Genomic DNA, 18,621 nt, shown 5'->3' on the forward strand with positions numbered 1-18,621 from the left:
TGACCAATGGATATCGCTCATATTTGCCAGGTAGCATCACTATGGGGTGGGGATTCAAAATTGTACAAATGATGGTGCTGACCCCCAGGGGCCTGAGTGGCGGGGCCAAATGTGGTCAATTTAGCTATATTGATATAAACGACTTCTTCTCTGAAACCAAGCAATGGATATCACTCATATTTGCCTGGTACCATCACTACGGGGTGGGGATTCAAAATTGTACAAGTGATGGTGCTGGCCCCCCAGGGGCCTGAGGGGCGCGGGGCCAAATGTGGTCAATTTAGCTATATTGATATAAACGACTTCTTCTCTGAAACCATGCAATGGATATCACTCATATTTGCCTGGTACCATCACTACGGGATGGGGATTCAAAATTGTACAAGTGATGGTGCTGGCCCCCCAGGGGCCTGAGGGGCGGGGCCAAATGTGGTCAATTTAGCTATATTGATATAAACGACTTCTTCTCAGATACTGACTAATGGATATCGCTCATATTTGCCTGGTAGCATCACTATGGGGTGAGGATTCAAAATTGTACAAATGATGGGGCTGGCCCCCCAGGGGCCTGAGGGGCGGGGCCAAATGTGGTCAATTTAGCTATATTGATATAAACGACTTCTTCTCTGAAACCATGCAATGGATATCACTCATATTTGCCTGGTATCATCACTACGGAGTGGGGATTCAAAATTGTACAAGTGATGGTGCTGGCCCCCCAGGGGCCTGAGGGGCGGGGACCAAAAGGGGTCAATTTGCTATATTGATATAAACGACTTCTTCTCTGAAACCAAGCAATGGATATCACTCATATTTGCCTGGTAGCATCACTATGGGGTGAGGATTCAAAATTGTACAAATGATGGTGCTGGCCCCCAAGGGACCTGAAGGCCGGGGCCAAAACCGGTCAATTGGGCTATATTGATATAAACGACTTCTTCTCTGATACTGACCGATGGATATCACTCATATTTGCCTGGTATCATCACTACGGGGTGGGGATTCAAAATTGTTTAAAGGAAGGAGCTGACCCCCAGGGGCTAGAGGGCAGGGTCAAAAGGGGTCAATTAGTCTTAACAAGATCTTCTCTGAAACTAAGTAATATGGATATCACTCACATTTGTGTGGTAGCATCCCTATGGGGTCGCGCCAAAAGTCAATTTCATTTCATGGATTAATGCACTTTTTGGCATTTTTAGCATTAAAATAAAACCAATGTACATGTACCCATATAAAATGCTTATGCTATATATTGACATAGCAATACCAGCGACAAATATACTGAAGCATCATTCTTGTTTCATATCTCATGAAACCAGGTGAGCGATACAGACCCTCTGGGCCTCTTGTTATATTAAGAAAACTGTATTTAAAAACTGTATGTCTTTTCAACGTTTATTTAGCAGGAAGCGATAATCATGTCACAAATGCCACTAAGAGTTAGGTCACAGAAACCCTAGCATCGTAGCCGAAAAACTTAACTGTATCACGTGATTGATCAAAACAAAAGCCAGGCAAAATATAATGCACAACGCAATACTTGATGGTTTCCATTATTGTTATCACAATCATTTCGTTCTAGTCATAAGTGGGGCGATGTCATAACAATGCTTCCATCTGAATTCTTTCACGAACACGACCAGGATAATAATTTGTATTTAAAAAACAAATGAATATAAAAAAAAATCACAAAACTACAAAACTAGTCATTTAATATACCAGATGTTTAACTGGAGATGTGGTTTTTCCAAATGTACATTTTGCTCTGTATGCTAATATTTTCTTCTGTAGAGTTACTCTGTGGTAATATGTGGCAGTGAACAATAATAAAGTCACATCAATATTTAAACATAAAAATAACCATGCTGTTATGCTCATAAGTGTCTATAGTGCACAATAGGAGAATTTGTTTGACCGGATTTGAATTACTACTCCTGCTTAGCGCTCAGCATATTTGGAGTGGGACGACTGGTTCGCCCGTTGTCAGTATAATGTGACCGGGTGGGGTGTGCTGCGGGGTGTCTTCGGTAGTAGGCTTCAGTGAGCTAGCACTATAAATCGGCAAAAGTTCCGGCCTATCACAAGGAGACTTAACACGAACATACCGCAGCCTCCCAAAACACACATACCCCCACTCACCACACGCATGGATGTCGCACGCACGGGAGGCCGTCCTTAAATGACCTTAGCTGTTAATAGGACGTTAAACAAAATAAACCAAACCAAACCATAGGATTTGAATTATTTTGTTTTGACCCTGAAATGCAAATGGTAGCTGTGAATAATAGTATAATATTGCATAAAGGGGGGTATTTCGACAAATAGAAATGCTCCTATTTCAAATTATTAAGACATCTGATCATTGGAAGAAAGGTGTTTTCAAGTAGTTAAACTTTGGGTTTTTTTTTTATCTTCTTCCTTTTTTCCAGAAATATGCCTCTTTTACCTCAAATTCAGCTGTTGAGCACGTTTCCTTAAAGTGGTCTTCTGCCATATTCGTAGTTCCAAATAGTGTCTAATAAGAGCACTCCTGAAATGCTATCCTATATGCCATACTTGTGTAATATTATTTGCCTGCGCTATTTGCATTTCAAGGTTAACATAGAATCAGTGTATATACATATACTGAAACGAAAAAGAAACGCAACATGGAAAATTGTGATTAATTTTGTATTAAATATACATATCTGTATAAAAATCGCGGAAATAAACATGCACCCTGCCTAACACCCATACCAATCTTCAAAATCACCCAAGTGTGACTAGAGACCTATGCACTTCCGGCGCGGTAAAAACATCAAAAACCGTGCCTGTACAAACATATGCGTTCTTTTTTCATTCAAACCAGTATCAATTCATCACTAACATTGAGCCACATCATCGCCAATACTTTTGCAAACAATAATTCCTTTTACAATTATGCCACGGTTATCAAAGGTTGATAGAGGACGTGCTATAGCGATGCTTCTGGCAGGGAACACGCAACTTCACGTCGCTCGACAATTCAGAGTTCACAAATCGACTATTAGTCGATTAGTTTCACGTCTTAACGCAACAGGAAGAGTCGATGACCAGCCGAGATCAGGACGTCCACGCGTAACGTCGCGACGTCAAGACCGGGTTCTTAGGTTGGCACACCTGCGTAACAGGAGATTAACGGCCGCTGAAACGGCAAGGAATACGATTGGTAATCATAACCGTCGAATTCATCCCCAAACAGTGATCAACAGACTGCGTGAGGCTAATTTGCGTGCAAGGCGACAGTACGTTGGTTTACCACTAACACCGCAACGTCGAGCACGTCGTATGCAATGGGCAACGGCACATATGCCCAGACGTTTTCCTATGAGACGTTGGAGGTCTATGCTCTTCACCGATGAATCTCGATTCACGTTATTTCGAGCAGATGGCCGTCAACGTGTGTACCGGCGTCGAGGCGAACGTTTTGCTGACGCCTGTGTTTTGGAACACGACCGATTTGGGGGTGGATCAGTTATGGTTTGGGCGGGAATCTCCCATGGTTTGAAGACGCCTTTGGTGATAGTCAATGGGAATTTAACGGCCGTACGCTATCGGGATGAGATCCTTAGGCCCCATGTTGTGCCGTTTGTTAGGCAGCATCATCTAACCTTTCAGCAAGATAACGCGAGACCACACGTTGCAAGAGTCTGTAGAGACTTTCTTGCGACACAGAACATTGTTCCTATAGATTGGCCTCCATATAGCCCCGACCTGTCCCCAATCGAGCATTTGTGGGATGAATTAGACAGAAGAATTCGAAATCGCCGTAACCCCCCAAATACCCTCCCTCAGTTAGCAAATGCACTCGTCCAAGAATGGAATAACATTCCAATACGGAAAGTCAATGCCCTGATGAACTCAATGCAACAAAGAATTAGAGATGTGATAACTGTTCGAGGAGGACACACACGATATTAGGGCACGGTTTCAAAACTGCTGCCATTTCAACTTGGATTCACGTAGGGTACTACCAATCATGACCTTCTAGCAAAGTGACCTGTTCTTAAAAATCTCTAAACATTTAAAGGATGTTACATCAATATTCAATATTAACTATTACATATGAAATTTAAACATAATGCTCACAAGTATTATTTTATTAAACCTACAATTTGAAGTTGCGTTTCTTTTTCGTTTCAGTATATATAAAGTCAAATCTGGTCAAACCAATGCATTTTCGCATGTTTTGTTGAAATTTACAAACAAATTAACAAATAGCATGTCAACACTTACAGCAAGGCCCGTGGTTAGCCATGCTTCATATTGACAAGTAGCTTCTGATAAATGATACCATAGTAGTAATGTTTAGGCTTATAACATATCACTGCTATCACTTGATTTGCTATTTAGATGACCCTCGATCATTATTATGTTGGTAGTCGTTGGTGACTGGGCTCATTGGGGATCCTGGTCCACATGCAGTCATTCGTGCGGGAAAGGAGTCCACTTTCGGGACAGAACATGCTCCGATCCCGCACCTTTGTACGGGGGAAGCTATTGCAAAGGTCAGGGGTCAGAAGTTGCCCCCTGTTTCCAGGGTCCTTGTCCAGGTAAATGTCTAGTGTAATTATGATCTGGTTTATATTTTGATTAAATTAGTAAACAATCGCAATGATGATATATATTTGAAACATGACAATATGCTGATAGTGTTTTTATAAGGGGCCGTATCTCCGAGAGACTATCGATTACAAACAAGAATATGTTGTTGTGTATGTTTATGCGATACCACAACTTATATACGTAGCTGAATTACCACCATCCAAAAGTTTGTGTGTCTCTTTATCTTAAAAAAATGCATCCAAAAGAAATTTATTTTAAGCACCGCCGCTATTTTCTATGTAACTCTCAGTCGTTTAAGCGACGCTTTCATAAAATAGTTTGTTTGTCATTTGTTAGTATTAATTAACTATACCTATACCATGGGTGCTATTTCAACCTTTTTGTGACAAGCTATGTATACTATAATATAACATCTTTTGATGACGGTGTTGTGATGTATTGTTTTCAGACGGAGAAGACATAGGTGTGAGACTGAATGGTAGCAGTGGGTTACTATATGCACCTTTCCACAAGCCCCAGCCGTACTTGAGTCTCTACCTGGTACTGAATCCTCTACGTCCCAATGGGACCGTTGTGCACAGGTCGCGGATATGTCAGCTGGAAAAATGTCGTCATGGTGTGAATGTGTCTTTAGTGGATGGTAAACCCCGCGTAGAGGTAGTCAGCAGAAGGTCAAGGATAGTCATCATGTCTAGTACCCCTTTACAGGTAGGCTGGTCATTAATGTATCTAACGTTCATCTACTATAGGGCATGCAAGAAAGAAAGTATCAGTTCTATATATCAAACTCCTACATATGTATTTTTAAATATTTAAAAGTTCTAACAGAAATGCGATGGTTTCTGTAAGGGAAAACGCAATAAGAAGTTACGCCAACGTAAATATCAGATTTGACAACCATGATATAATAACTTATACACGTCTTTGACATTCTCGCTATAATTATGGTCGTATGAAAATCTAAATAACTTTTAATAAGTACCGTTATATCCGTTTCGCTTTGTAAGGAAACTCTATGCTTCCTTTGTAGGTTAAAGAATGGCATACAGTTTATGTTTATTTATCCCAACACCATGGATTTCTGAGGATCAATAATGGTGCTCACATTCGTGCCAAGTACCACCCAAAGCCGTCCGTCCCGATCAACTATGACAGCGGGATGACACTAGGGGCGGATTCAAACGAAGGTGAATGAAAGCAATCCTATTTTGATTATTTTCATCTCTTAGAAGCCATGTTTACGAATGAGATGCATTTTATGCTTAAGTAGTGTTTGCTGGGCGATGATCAAGATTGAATTATGTTTTGAAAAACATACTTGTAATCAAGCATGAATTATTACACGGAAAATTAGTATGACACACAATTTGCCAATCCGAACTGTATCTATAATTGATGCTTTTTCTATGTATTTCATGTACTCATAATATGCAAAAGGATGAATAAAAAGATTTCAAAATTGACAATGTGCAATTTAACTTCTATTAGCTGTGTATTTCTCCAGGGTTTGTCGGTGTGATTGCGGAGTTCAAGGTTAACTACCAGGTCCTGGGTTTACAACGAATGGCAGGGTGGAGCGGCTACGGGATGCCTGAGGAGGAAAGATTAACACAGAGCGTTCGTGTTGATCCCGTTGCAAAATACCCCAAATTTAAAGGGGACACGTACCTGAAGCTATCCATAAAAACCCTTCAATCATTACATGTCCAGATGTCAATATGGCCACAAAAGTTGGAGGGCCTCGTGTTGTTCAATAAAGGGAGGATTCCCGGGTCGTTTATGTACTTAATGATACACATGGGGACGTTCCGTTATTGTTTTAACTGTGGACGCCAATCCGTGTGTGAAAGCATACAAGATGCAGAGGTGAGTATCGAATGCTATATATATCTTATAATTCATCGCTACATTTTCCCTCAGATGATAGCTTAAGTCAAACTTTGGCAACAATTAATGTTGTTACAAGATAGACATTTTTGATGATATCTCACAACACATAGCCACATCCTTTTCCCCACTCCACTACGCCAACTCCTGCTTTGTGATACGTCATACTATGCCATGGCTGTTCACGGGGCGATAAATCCAACAAACAAAAGCGTCACTCATAATAGAACACATAGTAGTAAAGAGTTATGATATTCCATAGGATTGTCACTTTATTATCATGATTCATTAATTCACTTTCGTTTACTGGCGCACTTTGCTGTTTGAGAGAGTCTGGTTTATATTACAAACTGTATGTTTTGTAACCTTTGCCGTAACTATACCTTGGTTTCCTTATTTTATTATTTTTAATGTCCTTATTTTAACTATTTCCTTACCCTTAATGACGTAAATACGCTGTACATTAAGTTAATCAAATATACACCTTTCTTCAAAGGATAACAGATCATATGACCGACCCAAGGACTCCATGTAAACGTATACCAGATTTTAGGATCGAACATTTACTCCATATTAAAAAAAACATTATATAAAGCGATATTTCAGGTACCAACAAGGTCACTGAAAAGACCCGATGTTATTCGTGGATTTAATCTTAAAACGTCTATGTTTGTTTGTAACTAGTACTAGTATCCGGAAAGGAAAGGAAAGTAAGTATTAAACTGAAACGACGTGTGTCAATGTCCGTAAAAACAAGCTTACATCTCCTCTTATCTACAGGCGATGCGCTGGTACCATTTGTCGATTGTCTTGACCGCTACCAGGTCCATCATTCGTGTAAACTTGGGGAAGGCGGTCCAGCTAACCTCTCCGGGACTACCTTACCACCCCGGCTCGCACGTATTTGTGGGTGGAGGTGAGAAACACGACTGGGTCGTATTTACTGCTATCACGGGCATAGACCGAGGATTCTCAGGATCCATCCACGAGGTCACAATCAATGGTCAGTCATACGGACTGTGGAACTTGCCTCTGGTGGACAACAGGGGCTTCATGAACACCGATGGCGTCAGTTCCACGGGTATATTTACGCACCTTACCTGTCACAAGTATACCCACTTCTACAATTATACCTAATTTCCGACCCTATTTATACAATCCCCCCCCCCCCCCCCCCCCCCACACACACACACACACACAAGTATTCGTATTTCTCTTCCACAAGCATACCCACTTTCCTTCCATAGATATACTTCCTCTGAAATGCCTACTTTCCTTTTACATACTTGTATATAGAATTACAAATGTACCTACATATAGTATCTTTAGTAGTATTCCTTAGATACCTCCTTACCTTCTATGAGTAACAAGACTGTATACTTGCATACCTTCTACAGTTTTTTTTGTTGTTTTTTTGATAGATGATTCCAATTGTTCTTTCTTTCAGAGTCGGAGTGGGAAAGTGAATGTCGGTAAATTCGTAAAAAATTTCTCCGTAAAAAGGACTTATTCATAGTGTCACTGTAAATCTAATGTTGAACTGTGTTGTAAATCAGATAATAGCATTTTTTTTTTATTATTTTGTACAGAATATAATTTTATAGATATTGGGAAATGTCCTATTTTCAGAGAAGACGATGGAAGTTGTGGAGCGAAGCGATAGTAAAGTCGTACTTAAATGTGATTTCTCCCGTTATGTACATTCTGGAAATGATGTCTCTGTGGAATGGTTCCATGTAGACAAGAAAATCAAGACTGGTCCTGGCCAAAAGATTGTCCCAAGGGTATGTATTATTATTTAGCATTATCAATATGTATAGATTTTTACGGGAACACGTTGTTGTCGTTGTTTTTACATTAGGAGGTTTGTATTCATTTTTTTTTATTCATTAACTTCATCGAAAGTGCCACAATTTACATATGTGTAAAGCAAAGAAAAAATACCTACTTTAAACAAATAATTTGATTTTGGTGTGGAATATGGTGTAGCCCAACATATTCAGCGCGATGCCGAATCAGTGTCGATCATTTTCAGTTAGTGATTGGTAAATCGAATGTATTTCATTAGTGAGCGAATTAATGGACTTTGCTATCAAAAATATTGATTTCATTTTGCATGGTAGACAATGACGTTTAATTAACCAGATGTTCATAAAATCAATTTAAAATCATTAAATACATGTATATGATATATAAAAAATATTATTTTGTGTAAGGGTGGAAATCCATTCTTATCATAATAGCTGTTGCTTTAAGTTGCCAGGAGACTCCTACCTCGGATCACTTACCTTGTCCGCCAAACATCACGAATCAGGACTATATGTGTGTATCGTCCAGTACGGTGGACAGCTAGCCAATCACATTGCTTTCGTCCTCACTAAGGACGACACTGACCGCGGTAAGAAACTCGACCTAATGGCCATGTTGATTCATGCAAATGCGTAGAAACAAACTGATAATTGTTTTAACAATGTTTCCCACTGGTATTTGCATATGAAATATTCTCAAAGGTGATGAAATAAGATAATGAATAAATCAAATGGCTTTCGAGTATCGGTGTTTAATAATAGTCTTACAAGGGAAGAAAACCGAATGCCAGATGCAAAATTAACACGAAGAAGACCATATCGTTTATAATTTTAACACCATACACCTTTCCGACATTAAATTACAGATACAGATATTAAGATACAATGTAGCTAAATATTAAATAATAAGTCCAAAAGGATTTACAACAGACATGCGCAGACGAATATAGATATGAATTCAGAAAGTTATATACCGATTAATCGATAAACTGCATCATACAGTTGCTTTGTCCTAGAATTCTTCTGTGCTGCTAGGGGACCAAAGAGTGGAAACCAAGCATGGAAGCTGAGTAAACAAAATCGCCCAACACATAGAAGATGTGTAGATACCCATCATAAAATGAATTTAAAACGATTTTATTAGAACATCAAGAAAAAGTGTCTATTCTGAATCGATACCATAGCATTCGGTTGACTCTACTTTGTTTTGCTTTTCTTTTTCGTAATGTTTCCTTGTACTCTCAGCCTTTGTTTATTTCAGTATACAGTGCTGTCAATAAGGAAATGACCGCAGTACAGGGATTTTCTCATATTTATGGCCTTTTTTGCTCTATTTTCCCTCATATGTTTTGCACTTAAGATGTTTCAATTGGCAAAGGAAGATGGTATGTAAGTAATTTAATAGTTTGTTTGTCAATACTTTTATATGATAATTGATTATACTCATTTTTGATTCTCACACACTTTTAATTAGTAGTCAATGTTTCTAACTGATGTTTACAATGACATTTATTTCTGGAACCAGTTTCTTTCCTAAACATGTCGCTTAGATATGAAAGATAAAAGCAGTTATATTTTGAATCACGATGAAAGATACGCATACGCCTTCTAGTACAATTATTTATTAATAGGTAGAGTAAAAACAGATTAATAGATAATAAACACGGTCAAATACATGTTACAATATGAATATCGGTTAACCTCTGTTTCAGACGCCCTATAATTAAAAAATTAAAGGAGTTTAAAGCAAGAACGACAGGAGGTAAAGACAAACCGGAGGCAATGTTTCCACAGCCGCCAGGGGTAGACGACCTTGACAAGGTAAGCTAAACATAATTTCACTGTGGAAATAAGCAGACAGTATTACATTTTGTCTCAACTTGTCTCATTTTTGTATGTATATATATCTTCAAAAGACGGGCTCAGACTAAATGATGTAATGTGTTTTGATTGGTTGATAATGCCGTGTCTACAAAACACAAACAGTTTGTGTAAACTAAATCGGGTAAATTCATTGGTCATGAAATCGCAGTCGTCAATTTATAGCGTCACAAACGGTTACACATAAGCGTTGTCCTATCCTAAACTGGTATTTGAATACATACTGATTACTTGATAAACTTCGCTGTTATCCGAGTTGGAACTAGTTCGCGGGTATTAAATTCCGCGCAACATCACATTATAAACATTTTGTAGTAATCTTCTATGTATGTCTGTTTATATATTAATATTCAGCGGGTATTTATTTTCGCACAATATTGAATGACCGCAAAACCGAAATGAAATACGCGTCGAAAATTACCCAATATAAGCAGTACACTTGCACTGTTTTGATACAATTAATGATTTGTTGAAATATCCTTAATGGTAGCAATATGAAATATCACATACAGATATTTTAAAGATATCACGGATAACAATTAATGTATGCCATTTATATACTAGCGGAAAAAAAGGAACGCAAGTTTATTTTCGATAGTTATTATGTTACATGATTCTTTGATGATATGTTCATGGTTTATTTCATCATTACTGAACACATTTTGATGATTTTTTTTGTCATATCATATGCGGTGTTTGTGTGAATACCATTAAACAAGGATACCCTACGCCGTTTCCTGATCATTATCAGTAGCGTGTATGCCCACCCCTGACATCAGTCGCTGATCTTGCTCTCCTTAACATTAACCCCATAAGGTGTTTATTGCCCTTTGAGGAATATCATTCAACTGAATAACGGCCTGCGTGAGTTGAGCGACGTTATATGGGACGTTGACGCGCTTCCTAACCGTCCTGTCCACCTCGTCCCACAAATGCTCGATTAGGGACATATCTGGACTATATGGTGGCCAATCAAGAACTGGAACGTTGTTTTGAGCCAGGAAATCACAACTAACCCTAGGCAACATGAGGCCTCGCTTTGTTTTGCTGCAACGTAAGGTTACGTTAATGGACAAGAGGAAGACCAGATCCAGATATCTTACTGCTTTAAGATTATCATCGATAATCACGAGAAGTAATTTCACGCCTTGGGATATCCTTGTCCATACCATAACAGAACCTCGCCCGAATCTGTCGCTTTCCGTTATGCAAGTGTCAGACTATCGCTCACCACGACGTCAATAGACACGCTGTTGTCCATCTGACCTGTAAAGCGAGACTAGTCAGTGTACAACACTTGTCTCTAATGGACGAAATGAAACAGATTGGGTGCATGTGCAAGCAGCCACTTCATTCGACGTTTACATCGCCTCTGCGTAAGTGGCGGACCATGAGTGCCAACAACTTGACATGCTGTCACCGCCGCCGTCTGAAATCGGTTACGGAGGTGCGAGAGACGTATGCCTCTATCTTGACGTCGCGACGTAATGCGCGGGCGCCCGCTCCTGGTACGGTCATCAAATCTCCTTGAAGCTCTGAGACGGTCCGCTAAACGGGAGATTGTTGTCTCATTTACACTATATTGCTGCGCTTCATGACGTTGCGAATCGATTTCACTCAATCGCGGCGTTTCGCTGTACAATCGCTTCGAAAAGAAATGCTGTGTAACTGACCTGTACTGTTCCAATGTTCGATTTGTAATGATATACCAGAACATGAATTGCAAGAGTACCACGAATGCACGCTTTCTTGAAAAATCTGCTGAATGCATGCAACATCGAATTTTAACTGTAAAAACATTTTCAAAGTGCTTGGATGTAGCTTAATGTGAAATTTAATTGTGTTTAACCACGTGTCTACAAGTTATATTAGAAAAACCGAACTTGCGTTTCTTTTTTCCGCTAGAATAGTTTTAATGTATATAATTGTTATTTTCACTGTATCCGTGTGTGACCCTTTGTATTTGCTTCGTTTGCATGTCGGTATTTTGATTCTCTGAATATTTTAAATACATGTAGTTCAGCATTGACAAGAGAATGGTTCTTTCAGGCTGACCTGGTTTCCAACGAAAAAACTGATGAATCTGACGGAGATTCCAATGTCGATATCAAAGATGCACATGACAAATTATCCGACAGTTCTGTACCTGGTGATATTGAGATTAACCTTCAATCTTCGTCCAACTCCGAAGGCGACGGTGATGAAGGAAAGGTAGAGTAATGATATATACACTATATATACTGTGGGGCTGTATTGACTTCGATAACTAGTGAATATATTTAACGATTTAATACTGTGCATTTTGTCTCTATTCGCCTTTATATCTTCATGCATTTTGCTGATGCCAAACTTTCCTATTTCATAAAAACTGAACCTGCATACACGTTACTATAGGGTTAAATTTACGTTTAGAAAGAAATATGCATACTCATAAAGGTAGATGAGCGGAAATTAGAAGACTGATTTTAATTAGATTGTTTACAAGATAAAGATATGGTCTCTTTTTGTTCTACAGGATGAAACCATTCAGTCCCTTCAATCTATTCATAATCATCCCAGTATACACGGCCCATCTGCAGCAGCATGTAAGTTGTATACCAAATGATCAATTCAAATTTATCAGTGTTTACTTTCCATAGCTCTATGGAAAATATAATAAATCAACACCTATTGCAAGAACTATTTCCCAGGTTTTGGTAACACTAAAGGATGATATATGTGATGCAGATTGTGGATTTAGTGGGACGTTCAAAATTTGTTGAAAGATATCAAATAACTTCAAATACGCAATATGTTCATTAAAATGATAATATCCAAAGGGGGAATGGTGTTATTTTCATTCCTTGAACGATAAGGTACAGGACACAATTTTTATTGATGAATTCAAATTAGCTTTAATGAAGATGAAATTACAAATAAAAAGAAAATATATTTAAGCCGCCTGATGCACTGTTATTCTTGAGTTGAATATTTGGCCTAAATAAGATTAAGATATTGTTTTACATCACTGATAAAGGGAAAAGCATAAAGTAATCACTTGTTTTATACCACTCACTTAGTAATGGGGATATATAGCAATCACTTTGTATGTGTGCGTGCATGCGTCCATGATAATCTTTAGATTTTGGTGGTCATAAGTCAAGGTTAAAGGTTGAAGGTCAAAAGTCACACCTGATCACTTTTTTTAAATGGTTATAAACAGATTTTGTTTTTATTTACACTATATCATCACACATCGTCCGATTAGATTTTGGTTGTCATCGGTCAATCGTAAAGTACTTTACTTTTATCTGAAAACATCTATGCACACGATATGTAATGAACTCCAAAACAGATTTGGTTAATATTCACACCATATCATTACATTATCAATGGCTACACTTGATTAGACTGAGGTTGTAACCGGTCAAGTTTTAAGGTGAAAGGTCGAGCTTCACTTCAATTAGAAAGGTTGTGTACACTTTATGCCATTCACCTCTGGACAGATTAGGTTCATATTCCAAATTAACATAACACCACACCATCATGTTATACGTTTGATTAGAGTTTGGTGGTTATTGGTCAAAAGCTTAAGGTCAAAAGTCACACGGGACAGATTTAGTGCATACTCACATCAGAGTATCACAACATCAAAGTATATACTTTCTTGTGTGTTGGTAGTCATCAGTAAAGGATAAAGGTCAAAGGTCGCGCTAAGGCACTTTTGGAATAAAAACAGCATGTACATGATACCTGGCGAACTCCTGTACAAATGTGTATACGTGCACCTATGTGAGAGCCCCCGCTCACTTTGCTATTATTAATCGATAAGAGAAATACCAAAATGATAGTCATGTTGTTTGCACATGTTGTACGTATATGTAGGTGACGTATGCATTTGGCTGTAATACTTATCGAATATTACAATTTCTTAAAGTACGTCAACACAGCATGATGAGTCAAGGAGTCAGGAATTCTTCAATAACTCTCAGTGGTATACAAAGCGCTAGAGATGAAATCAAAAACAATGAATTTCCTAGGAGATCTTCATTAACTCTCCGTGAGACACTCGGCGCTAGAGATGACATCAACGGTGACGGAATTCCTAGGAGATCTTCAGTAAGTCTCCGTAGTACACAAAGCGCTAGAAATGACATCAACAGTGATGAAGTTCCTAGGAGATCTTCATTAACTCTCCGTGAGACACTCGGCGCTAGAGATGACATCAACGGTGACGGAATTCCTAGGAGATCTTCAGTAAGTCTCCGTGGTACACAAAGCGCTAGAAATGACATCAACAGTGATGAAGTTCTTAGGAGATCTTCATTAACTCTCCGTGAGACACTCGGCGCTAGAGATGACATCAACGGTGATGGAATTCCTAGGAGATCTTCAGTAACTATCCATGATACACAGAGCGCTAGAGATGACATCAACGGTGATGAAATTCCTAGGAGATCTTCAGTAACTCTCCGTGAGACACTCGGCGCTAGAGATGATATCAACGATGATGGAATTCCTAGGAGATCTTCAGTAACTGTCCGCGGTACACATAGCGCTAGAGATGACATCAACGGTCAAGAAATCCCTAAGAGGTCTTCAGTAACTCTCCATGGGACATTCAGCGCTAGAGATGAAATCAACGATAACGAAATTCCAAGGAGATCTTCAGTATACCTCCGCGGTACACAAAGTCCTCAGGAAGACATCACTGGATGCGACACACCAAGGAGGTCTACAGTAATTCTCCACGGAACACAAAGCACTAGAGACAACATCAACGATGACCAGTTACTAAGGTACACGCTTTTTTATGTGAATAAGCAATCGCATTATGCAAAACATCTTAATGCTTGCTCGTACTGGCGGGGTTTCCTACATTTCAAAACAAAATATCTCCTATTGTCCGTTATATGTTGGTTGTCAGCCCAGGGGGTTCTCTCACTTTAAGCATTCATCGCAAATGCACAAATCGCGTGCATGTGTTGATGCATAACAAAGATATTGCTTGAGACTTTTTTTTAATTTTTATTTTAATTAAGTCAAACAGTTCATCATGACGTTAACGTCCCTATATACATATATCATGTATTACTTGAAATCACTATCGTGCCATGTTTATCCTGAGCATACTGCTCACAAAACCAAAAGAGTATCGACTTATGGAACCACGGAACCAAATGATTTCCCATAGACGATAATGTTAACGTTTACCACTGTCCTGCTTAAATGGAGTTTTCAACACTGGTCCACTAGCCATAATTTTGAAGAATGTTATCTCGGAAACCTTGTAATTAGAATGATTAAAAATTCTACCAATTTGAACTTTTTTTATATGGGGGCCACCATCTTGTATTGAATTCAGCACTAAAAATTCACCTAAATTTTCAACAAAATACACACTTAATTAACTCCCTATGATAAAAACAGGCAAGAAAATAAATAACCTTTTTTCTATAAATTTACATCTACATGTATTGCCCAGCCCACACATTAAAACTTTGGAACCTTCTCTTACCTAAATATCCAATCAGTAGGCCCCGATGTATTCACCTTCCTATTAAATCTTCTGCTCAAGCGGGGAAAACCCAAAATCTATTTTTGATTTGGTTCTGTGGTCCCTTAAGCATAAAACTGCATTCCTGACCTAAAACCTTTTATATTTAGTGACGATCATCCACCTCCGCCGCCTATCAGCTGGACGCACAGGTCAACTCATGAGATATCAAAGGATCAGCTCAGGTGAGTGATATCAAAATACGTTGTTTATCATCATGTAAATTTTGTATTGGGTTCAGGAGTTTAACTACTATATGACATAATCAATATGATTTGATGAATTGAATTTTGTTATAGCCATTTCTAATAATCTTCCGTATGGATTTCGAAAATGGCATAAAAGGTTGCTTCCTAACAGTGCATGGTTAATTTTTATAGCGATTGAGAAAGCATGACGACGAAGGAAAACGTCAATCTTTCGTCAATTTCCTGAAAATCCAAGAATGGTTGATATCAAAATCCGTCTATGATATCTTGTTATAGGATTGAAATAATTCCAAAATGGTAAATGTAGCAGTGATTTGTATTTAGCCGGGATTTCTCGCATACCATTGTCTTTATCATTGAGCATTTATAAGAACATTGGCCCTCTAACTGACTAGAGTTAAATGACATAAAAAAAACATCATGAAAACAAAACCGTAGTTATACCTCAAAATCGATAAAACAATGGTATCATATGCGAATACTGAAATGTACAAGAAGGAATAAGCAGGTGTTATCCTGCTTCATAGTTAACACCCGACATGGAAATTTATGTTAAATGAAATTAATGTCACGCTGCCATAAGAAGAACTGGGGTAATTTGGTAATAATGTTTTATAGTTATGTTGATTTAAGGTATCATAAAGAATATTTAGATATTTCGATGAGTGATTTTCCTAAAAGGGAATGAACCCTATACATGTATTCCTGAAAACAGATACATGTACATATATTTCTTAATCTACTTGCGTATATTGTTTTGTCTCTTTGAGGTACAATATAATTTACAATTACGTCTTATTATGTCGACAATACATCCTGTATAGATTTTCTGACAATTGTAGATCTGGAATTTCTATAAACCAATACCAACAATCGAGTTCAACCCTAGAGAAACAATTATCGAGCACGCTACCACCGGCTGGGTCACCATCGCCTCCCAGGTCTCCACAGTTTCGGACATCCCCTTCTCGGCAACAGCCAGACCTCGCTATAACGGTATCGGCAAACAGGTCATTCACAGGAAGGCTAGACCAACAACCTTCCCTGCCAAAATTGCCGTCTGCTCCAACTCTACTGCAACATCCAAATCATAATTTGATGACCAAAGAAAATGCGATGATTGGACACAATGAGGAGACATACGAAACGGATTCTTCGTCTGACAGCACTACAGAATCCGAAACTGGAACGGACTCGGACACATCAGCATCATTTCCCCCGTTACCAAAACCACCTGCCGTTTAAATTTTCAAATGATATATATCATATTAAACGGCCATGAAATGTTTGTTAATATTTCACTAAATTTGCCATTGGTTGCCCCAATCAGACATCAGTGTCTAAATTGTAACTTTCTCGTGTTCAATTTCAACATTTGATATACTGATTAAGAAGTGTTATTTTTCTTATTTCCATTTTATTTGATCTGTAAGCTATTTACTGTGTTTACTAGGAATTTCATATATCGGAAAAGCTGGAACTTGTAAAAAAAAGTATTCTACTAAAGCTTTTTTACCAGGTTAAAGGATAAAAATATACAATAATACAGTATCGGATGAAGTCTAAACATGTTCAAGTGAATTTAGATCGTTTTGTGAGAGTAAGTCATATGTAATATTCAGTCTCCCATAAACGGAGTGACAATGCGCAGGACTGAATACACTGGCGCATGTCATGAAGTACTGTATGATCCCTAGGATTTAACCTTGCTAGATATTGCTATGTCACACGGTGAAACACGTGGTTTTTTTTTATTATTTTTGTCGACACCCCTTGACCATAGACTATACAGATAAAGTATCTATATCAGGGTCCATGATCTGGTACAGACTTTTGTGGTTGAATATTACGTAATATATTTTATCTTGAACTATATACGACTTGTAAAGGACGAAACATGTCTGTATCTGAATATTGTTCTTTGGAATAAACTGTATCATATTCTCTGGGATGATTTTTTTTACATTTGCATAATACATCATATATCATTGGTTTTTTTTATTCAAGTGTTAAATTTCCTATAGTGCACCATATCGCACTAGAGGGTAATATGATTTTGCCTGCAAAGCTTTTTCATTTATAAAACGGCTATAAACTCCGTGTCAATACGATTCAAATCTTAAGCATTTAACTACCATGTGACATTGCTCGATAAATACCGATAAAACTTTATAGTAGATCTAGTGTGAATTATAGCAAGCGTTATATGCGATTCAAAGATCTGTTATAAAGAGGCTGAGAGTATTGAACCCTACCTACTTTAGTTTCATCGGGGTATGTGGATTCTTACAGTTTGCAAACAAACTTTTTTTCATACCCCGATGAAACTAAAAATAAATGACATCAATGCTTAAATATTAACGGACTAATGGAGACAGGCAGTCATGAAACTGAAATGCTGGCTTCCTTTTCAAAATAAGATTTTCCTTTTAATTTTGATTTGTATCATTGATAAAAATGGATAAGTTTGTTTATAGTATAGAACACCGAGTCGAGCGCTTAAGACTATGCATATAAATGTAATGTACAAGCAAACCTCTTTATCGTATACACGTGTAGATACTGAAGGATTAGGTGTTAGTACGATATGGAGCATCTTAGATATTTTATCTGTTAGTACGGAGATAACGGCCTCTTTAAAAATGTCACTGTACAACGTAAATCTTTGTGACAATAGGTATAAGAGCTACGGAAATACTGTATCACTAATATAGGT

General features: G+C 38.1%; 1 protein-coding gene across 1 annotated transcript in view; it reads left to right on the plus strand.

Moving 5' to 3' along the window:
* LOC117336000 (SCO-spondin-like) overlaps window positions 1-12,363 on the plus strand; it is a 30,039-nt gene extending 17,676 nt beyond the window's left edge. The window contains exons 15-24 of the mRNA XM_033896313.1: window positions 4,401-4,571; window positions 5,033-5,292; window positions 5,615-5,771; window positions 6,089-6,450; window positions 7,252-7,552; window positions 8,101-8,255; window positions 8,728-8,869; window positions 9,541-9,668; window positions 9,992-10,100; window positions 12,210-12,363. Of these exons, the coding sequence (XP_033752204.1) occupies window positions 4,401-4,571; window positions 5,033-5,292; window positions 5,615-5,771; window positions 6,089-6,450; window positions 7,252-7,552; window positions 8,101-8,255; window positions 8,728-8,869; window positions 9,541-9,638 (1,646 nt within the window). The 3' untranslated portion in view covers window positions 9,639-9,668; window positions 9,992-10,100; window positions 12,210-12,363. The remainder of the gene's footprint in view (window positions 1-4,400; window positions 4,572-5,032; window positions 5,293-5,614; window positions 5,772-6,088; window positions 6,451-7,251; window positions 7,553-8,100; window positions 8,256-8,727; window positions 8,870-9,540; window positions 9,669-9,991; window positions 10,101-12,209) is intronic.
* Window positions 12,364-18,621: the final 6,258 nt, after the last annotated feature.

The sequence above is a fragment of the Pecten maximus genome, chromosome 1, assembly GCF_902652985.1.
Source record: "Pecten maximus chromosome 1, xPecMax1.1, whole genome shotgun sequence".
Classification (NCBI taxonomy): Eukaryota; Metazoa; Mollusca; class Bivalvia; order Pectinida; family Pectinidae; genus Pecten; species Pecten maximus.